Source organism: Limanda limanda, chromosome 13 (genome assembly GCF_963576545.1).
Source record: "Limanda limanda chromosome 13, fLimLim1.1, whole genome shotgun sequence".
Classification (NCBI taxonomy): Eukaryota; Metazoa; Chordata; class Actinopteri; order Pleuronectiformes; family Pleuronectidae; genus Limanda; species Limanda limanda.
In genome coordinates this window covers 8725570-8733998 of record NC_083648.1, presented here as the reverse complement: position 1 = coordinate 8733998, position 8429 = coordinate 8725570, and the positions used below count along the sequence as shown (strand labels likewise).

General features: G+C 41.8%; 1 protein-coding gene across 2 annotated transcripts; it reads right to left on the bottom strand.

The window, feature by feature from the left end:
• Positions 1–233: 233 nt before the first annotated feature.
• On the bottom strand, positions 234–2893 carry adcyap1b (adenylate cyclase activating polypeptide 1b). Of its 2 annotated transcripts, XM_061084797.1 has the most exons (4): positions 2790–2893; positions 1696–1830; positions 1194–1298; positions 234–417 (listed from the first exon to the last, which is right to left on the bottom strand). In XM_061084797.1, the coding sequence occupies exons 1-4, from the start codon at positions 2891–2893 to the stop codon at positions 234–236; spliced, it is 528 nt and encodes a 175-aa protein (XP_060940780.1). The 2 variants fall into 2 exon arrangements, with proteins under 2 accessions (XP_060940780.1, XP_060940781.1); XM_061084798.1 differs by lacking the exon at positions 1194–1298.
• Between the last annotated feature and the right edge of the window lie 5536 nt (positions 2894–8429).

Genomic DNA, 8429 nt, shown 5'->3' with positions numbered 1-8429 from the left:
AAATAAAAGATTGGTCCACAGAGTATAGCTGTGCGGTATCAAGTGCTTTTGTACAAAAAGAAAAAAAACGATATTATTATTAAAATATTCATTTTAATGGCTTTACTTCATACATAAATACATGTTGAAAGAACACAGGCGCAATCCACTGGTTGGTCAGATATATCTGAATGACTTTGATTTAACGACTGGATGTATATACACAGGAGGGCAGCTGGGGCGCTTGAGCAACGCTACAAATAGGCAAGTCGGCGTCCTTTGTTCCTAACTCTCTGTCTGTACCTTCTTCCCAGAACCGCTGCCAGGTATTTCTGCACGGCCATCTGCTTTCTATAGCGACTGTAGCTGTCGGTGAAGATCCCGTCCGAGTGTCTTTTGGATAAGGGCTCTGACTCGTCCTCCATGCTGTTGTCGTCACTGGAAATTCCCAAAAAAGAAATGCACACACGTAAATAAACGAACGAGGAAAGTCAAATAAATGGAGATCAACTTCTTCTCCTCTCAGCACATCCCTGCCCCCTTTTCTTATTTTTTAAACCCAGCTTTGATCGTCCAGTTGCCAACAAATCATTAGCATTCATTTATGGGCCTTTTGTCCTATTTCTTTTTTTTATTTATTTATTCGTTTGGGTTTGTAAACAAACGGGGGGAAACAAGCAAACAGGCAGAGTGTTGTAGGAGAAACTGTGATTTAAGTGTTTTTAGAAAAGTGAAGGAATTATTCATGAGGAGCCCATCGCTTATTCTGACGCAGGATTTTTTTTTTTTTTTACATCGTGCTGTTGTGTGTGTGTGAGGGGAGGGGTGTGTGTGTGTGTGGGGGGGGAGGGAGAATCAATTTATAGATTAATCACATGTAACCCGCAGTTGTATTTTGGGCTTTCAGAAAAAAACTGACCCGGCTCATTCACAAGGGAGGATTCATGAGCGCAGTGCCACAACAACAAACAACAACAACAAAAACAAAAACAACGACAACAAAAACACACAAAAACAAAATGTCAAATTGTTTTATGTAAAGAGAGATTGAAATAATAAATGGAGAAATTACGCACATTAAAATGGGAGACAGTGGTGCAGCAGCCTGAACTTGTGCAGCGGAGAAACATTATATATATAGATATATATATATAAAAAAAGAAGAGAAATTAAAAAGATGACTGCAGGTGAACGCTTATAAGAAATGCCCTTACCCTGCACGAATTGTCATCAGAGAATGCAGATAATGCCTCGCTGTTAACTGACCCAGGATCTCCCTCAAGGCTCTATCTAATTCTTCCTCAGCATGCCTTTCTGCTCTGAGATGATAAAACGCCAAAACACATAGATCATCAGTGACTTAAATTAAAAGCGCAGACAAAAATGATCAGAAGTAGCCTAAAATGTCCCCCCCACCACCATCACCACCACCACCCCACCCCCCTCCCTCGGGTCCAATATCACACCAGGCAAGGTGCAATTAAACCCGAGCCACATGGTCATTTTTTACGCACCAAGCTTTTTTTTTATCCATCCTCATTTGCCCGCCACCTTTTTTTTTTTTTTTTTTGTTAAACAGTTTTTGAATCCACATTTTAGGCTACTCGGAGTGAAAATAACACTGAACAGATAACATGAGGAACTCTGGGGAAAACGCAAACAGCAAAAGAGTCGTTAACAGTGAGTGTCCAGCAGCTCAGGAGCTCTGTGGTTTACCTCTTCTCTGGCGGGTAGTATAGCGTGTACGCGTCGTCGTTTAGGGAGGGTGGGCTTCGTATAGCAATCTGATCGCCATCAAAGCCCATGTCGGATAGCGAATTCCCGTCCTCATCGAAGGCGTCGTTTTCAAGTCTGCAAATAAATAATATATAGAGAAAAGAGCAGAGCATCCATCACAAATCGGATCCGTGCACAAGTGGGACGCGGCAGAGGAGGGATGCCAAAATGTCTGCATCTGCTTATAAAATCAGTGGGAGGTTAAAATACATTAGAGCCACAGATAAGACAACGAAAGAATTAAAAAATGAAAATAATAAGAACCTGTGGGTGTCAATAAATAAATCCAGAAAACGAATAATCTAAATTCAACCCAAATAGATTTAAAATGTGTTAAATCTGCGCATCTTTATTTCTTCAATCTTTAAATGCATTATTTAATCGGGAGAATCTGTTTTTAATTCCAACTTGGTGCCTCAGCGCTGAACACGGGCTACAGGACTCATTAATTATTTACCAATCGAAACAATGGATGTGAAAATGATCACGTTTAGCGCAGGCGTGGAGCCAAGATTTTTTATTAAAAGAATGCTGCAGAGAAAGAAAAAATGAATTGGAGTCAATAACAACCACGCCCAAATTATGGATTATGCTTTTCCCAGAAAAAAGGAGAATAAAGCTCTCCGCTCTCCTGTTCGTTTTGCCTCGCCTCTCCTTGGTGACGCTGGTCCACCGTCATCCCCTGGGCTATCCAGCGCATTGACTGCACTCTCATTTTTAATAAGGGGAGTTCTGTGAACCGTCCCACCGGACAGATACTTCTACGCAATTTCCATAATCATTTTCCACACACGACTTGCATTTCGTGCGTGTGTGGAGATGGCTGCATCCGCCTTCCGTTGCCCCTCGCAATCCTCAATTAAAGGAAACTGCGCGCATTGCCTCGGTGCGTAATTACGCACACTTATTTGGAATAAAGTGCACAATTCCCACAACCTCACGCTTAAATCCCAATGCATTGAACAAAACAGGTTTCAGCTGCATTTTAAAAAGTGTCAATGGATCCATACTATCACATGGAAAAGCTCACCTACCTGATATTAGGGTAACTTAGTCCGATAGGTGTGCAGAAGACGCTGTAGTGCATTAAGATTCCGTAGATGAGCAAGATTAAAGTCGCTTTACTCGATGTGGCCATGCTGTTAGAAAATGGAAAAAAAAACAGTAACATGAGACAGGTTAGTCACTCATCATGCTCTTTCTTTGTTCTGTCAAATTCACATGCAGTGCTACTTCTCTTTATACTAACTAAAAAACCCTGGATGGAACATAAACCTCTATAAATTAAAGCAGCGTCCGTTTAGCCATAACAAAAAAAAAGGTTTCTGCCTCTTTCATTCCTCCAATATCGTAAAAGTTGAACTGTGATATTGACGCTAAATCCCTGGCATGCAGCGCCAAAGTCATTCACAAAAGCAGCAGATCGTCATGCAGCGCAGAGGAGGAAAAAAAACCTGAATAATTCCCATTACTTTGTCTCGCTCTCCAATCAACGAATCCCCCCCGAGTTTGTTAGTTTTTTTCTAAAAGACGATCCTCAGATCAGGCACACATACCTATAGCAGGAGAGCAGGGAGAGCGCCTGGCTGCGGGTTGTGATCCGGGCGCGGCTGCGGTGCTGGAGTGTGAGTGTGTGTGTGTGTGTGAGAGAGAGAGAGAGTCTTTCTCACGGCACTTCTCTCCCTGGCTGAACACCCGTCGTCTCCTTATGTTTCCCCCTCGGTTCCTCCTCGCTCACCTTCAGGCTCACGGACCGGGACTCGCTCGGACCGAAGTGGGCTCGGGCAAACAAAAAAACTCGGTGGTAAAGTGCCTCGAGTGCCCGCGTCTACATGTCGCTGCTCCACAACTTTTTGTCCTGTGCTGTGATCGCCTTGGATATTTATCCGTGCATCGTAAGCCTCCCCCTCCACTCCGCTCCGCTCCCCCCACCCCCCTCTCCCTCCCTCCCTCCCTCCAATAAGTCACATTAAGGATGCTATAGACGTCATCAAGTCTTCCTCCCGGAATATAATAGTACAGTTCCTTCCCCATCGATGCATCTGTCAGACTCACCCCCACCACACACACACACACACACACACACACACACACACACACACACACACACACACACACACACACACACACACACACACACACACACACACACACACACACACACACACGCACACACACACATACACACACACACACACACACACACACACACACACAAACACACACACACCTCCCTCCTAAGATGGAAGTTTACTTCCAAACTTTCGTCTTTTTTTAGAAGCAGAAACGGTTGTGAATGCATAGAGCTATTACATGAACTTCACACATGCAGGACGGTGTGATGACCAATACTAATCGATCTGTCTCACCGCCACTGATCTTTTTGGCCCCCTGACCCCCACCACCCCCCCTACCCCGCACGTCATTGATAAGTCCAATTGAGCTTTCTGTGATTATGACTGAGGTGGGGAGTGGTCGTGTCGGTTTCATGGGACTGGATGGTCTCGACAGAGGAGGAAGAGGAGGAAGAAGAGGAAGGGGCGGGGGGTAGACTTCCGCCCACCAAGTTCAAGCCACAGCACCCTGGTGAGTCAGGAGCTGTCCGGTGCTGAAATGAATCCTCTCAAATGGGCGGTTTTCTGACTTCACGGTCACTTTTCCTAATGGGTTTTAATTATTGCTCAGTGAATATGAAGATGGGGAAGTGCTGGTGCTGGTGGTGACTCCAATGGCGGTGCAATGACAGCGTTAAAAGGCCCAGGGCCTGTCCGTCGGATTGTGGAAATGAACGAGGTGCGTAATCTGATTTGAACGCAGGCTGGTGACGCAAGATGCAGGATCAGAGCGCCATCAGTCTACGTGGCTTCAGAAACGATCCAGACACTCAAACCACATAGTTCTGACATTTAATATAGAGAAAGGTAGAAGTGAGAGTCTGGCCTTGGCGCTGTGAGGGTTTGTGATAAAGAGTCTGAGGCTTTTTCTCACGATTTGCTCTAAGTGTAACCAAACCAAGGGTGAACTCTATATGAATATTCATGACGTATAACGGTGTTGGTCTGCAGCAGGGTGAGTCACATGGGATTTATAGGACACTGCATTTGGAGAAGGGACGCCATGATATATAAACGCGGTGTCGTGTCGGCCTGTGCCGGGCCTCGACGGGATCACGCACCTTTTCCTTGTGAATCACACCTATGGCTGCAGCAGCCAATTGAAGGAGTTGGCCGGAGAGGAGGAAGATTCACGTCAGCGTTTTGTTTACTCTGACGCGGCGTGACGAACAGAGCCATCACTGTGGGGAGGGGGGGGGGTGCATCCTCAACTGGTGTGTGTTTTAGCTCTGAGGATCTTAACTTAAACCCCCATATGTTTAAACTGGAGCAGAATACTGATATCAAGCCTGGTGGTCTGAGTGAACGGCGCCATCATGAGGCGAGCAGAGGAACATGCGAGCTGCTCGGGGGTTCATTCGTCAGCATCCTGCAGTCCTCACACGAGGGAGAGGAGTAAATCCCCTCCCCTTCATCATCATGAGAACATATCACCCCTGCCTGCTCTGCTTTTAAAGCACATCAACTTGCTCTGCCTTCTTAGCTCATTAAGGAACTTTCTTTATCAAAACTCGAGTTTAAGAAAAATCATATGTGATCATAGCTTCACAATAACCTGAAGGTATTCATCTTTTTTATATTGTTTTGGGTTGCCGAGGGAAACAAAGGGGGGAAAAGGTCTGCTATCACACAGTATCGTGGGTTAAACATTTGTTTATAAGTCAGAGGTACCAACCCTTTTGATCGTTCGCCTATTAAAAACATTTATATTGGTCACAGGTTGAATTTACTGCACCTATATATGACTCATATATGAGTAGAGAGCTGCTCCGCTAAGTGAGGATTTTCCACATCTAAACTTCTAATTTGCTTCATTTAGGAGACATGAAGAGATAAACCATTAAAATCTATATTTCACAAGAAAAGGGGATACTTTTAGAGAAAAGTCTGACACATTGAAATATTGTTTGGTATATTTTACAGTTTAAAAGGAAAAAAATCAAGTGAAATATATTATAATATGCATTTCCTCTGAAATGTATTGTAAGTTTAAGATCTCTTTTTTTGTTTTTTATTATGAATTTATGTAAACTGTTCCCCTCAGAAGAATGGCAGCTGCTTACTGTAACATCATTAAACGGATTTATTTGAACAGTGATTTTGAAAGACAGAGACAAATGATGTCCTCCTGCTGATAGAGGCTTCAGACCAGTAAACACGTCCATTCATCTTTTTAAAAGACGTAGACAAATGATACATTCTTTCATCTAATTTGGAGAAGTTGTTTGGATTAGATCACGATGAATAAATAGATATGAATGAAAAAATGAAACAAATAAGAAATACCTCACTCAAGGAGGTCATGTTTTCACCCTCATCTGTTTTTATGTTTACAGAAAAAGTCCTGAACCAATTTGTACAAAACTTGATGAAAGGATTTGACAGCTTCAAGGAGAGAGCCTTCGGTTTTTTGGTCGATATCCGGTGGGCAGAGGTATAAATTAAAAAACTATTGGATTCCTTATTGAGAAAAGGAGCATTTGTCCACATTTTAATCAATTTCTCAGGGAATAACGTTTGTTTCATGACGTAAGAAACATATTTCTAAGACAGTTTTAGGGTGGTTTGGTCTTGGAGGACGCTAATGATTGTCATTCTATTTTGATTTGTTTTTATTTATTTAAAATCTTCCACCGTCTTGCAACCTTTCAATTATCTTATAAATGTGAGTTTTTGTGATAAAAATAATATGACGCCAGAACGATGTCCACTAACCAAAGTAAACCATGATTCAGGAAAAAATGTTGTAAAAAATTGCCAGTAAGTGATTCTTGATTTCAGACTATTTTATTAGATCATTCATTTTTAAGCCTTTATGATTTGATTAAGAATAACACAGAGGCTAAAGAAAGTTATAGTGATGCCTTTACTAAAAGTAGAAACAAGTTGAGCGTTTGCTTGTGTGTGTGTGTGTGTGTGTGTGTGTGTGTGTGTGTGTGTGTGTGTGTGTGTGTGTGTGTGTGTGTGTGTGTGTGTGTGTGTGTGTGTGTCTGTGTGTGTGCGTATGTGTCTGTGCGTGTGTTTGTCTGGGCAAACTTGCAGTGCTGCAACTCGGTGTCAATAGGGGTCAGCAAATCACTTCTGAAAAAAGGTTTCATTCATACTGAGCCTGCAGTGGTTTAGCTGTTGTCATTATTTCTGCTGATGTAAGTGGTTTTAGATGTAATCTCAGTATTAACTTCCTCCATCAAAGGCAGTTAGCAACATTTTATAATCATTCCACCACCCACATCAATGATAAAGACATGTAGTTCAGCTGTGATTCATTCAGGAAACGTTAGCCTGTTGAACAACATGTGTTCAGTGCAGATCGTTTCACGGTCTGTGCTGCAGCTGCCTTTACTTTAACAAATGTATACTCACGTAAACCCACACTCAGCACTTTATGAAAGCTAGGGGGCGCCAGATCCCTGCACATTGTCAATATAATTCACTCAAACAGCGCCAAACACTTTTTACATTTTGAGGTCTGAACTGAAAAAACTTTTACGTTTTTTTTTTTTATCATTACATTTTGTGGAGAATTAAGTTTAAAACGTTTAAAAGTTTTAGATGTTTAAAACGAAACCAGATGGAGGATATTCCCTGCAATCACAGACTGGGATGTCGGCCATATTGTGCACACGGGGAAAACCTTTCAATAGGAGATGATGCGACGTTCAGGTGTTATCGGAAATAATACTGATATGACTTCAGGAAAACGAAACAACAGAACTAGAAATACGAAATTAGCATTTCCTCAGTCATTTACTTCTCAGAGTTTTGTGAAAGATGTTTTGTTTTAATATTTTGTGCTAATTCACTTTTTCAAAACATCAGCTAGGAGGCAATGGGTCTAGTTTTTCTTAAAATGTATGCCAGAGCTGAAATGGTGAGTGGACCAATCACTCAGCCGATTAAAATGCTTACTAATTTTAAATATTTTTAAGAAATAATGCCAATGATCCACATGATGTTATGTCTAATGTCTTTGGGGTTTTTTGTCCACTAGTCTCAGAAAGTTTCTTCAGGAGATGGACAATGAAAACAAAAGTTAGTTGCAACCCTAATTTTTCTCAAACTGGAAGTCGGACTCTACTCTAGGTTAGAGGTGAATGGTGGAACTGGGATGTTATTAATTTAGGGAATGAAAAAAACAACATCACGATTTAAAGCAGTTTACATTAAGTGTAAAAGGCATTAAAACAAAATGTAAAGTCAACGCACGACAATTTAAAATCATTTAGAGACAAAGTTACTTGAGTTAACTAGAAAACAATCAGAAATACAGGTGTAAAAGTAACAATGCATTGTAATTATTAGATTTTTATAACATGCAGTTGCAAAGAGAGACGTACACGTGGAGCATAAACAACAAAAAAAGTTGCTTCTCCATGTTTAGTTTAGAAAGCAGACTTGTCCCAGATGTCCTGAAGGACCTTGATGCTTCATTATCATCAACAGAGCAAGAACAACTACTCAAAAGAAGAACTTTAGTAGTAATTGGCGCTTGAAAAGCTGAAAGTCCGAGCTTTATTGTAGCGCCTGAACGCACCGTGATTCCTCCTTTGGCCTCGTCGG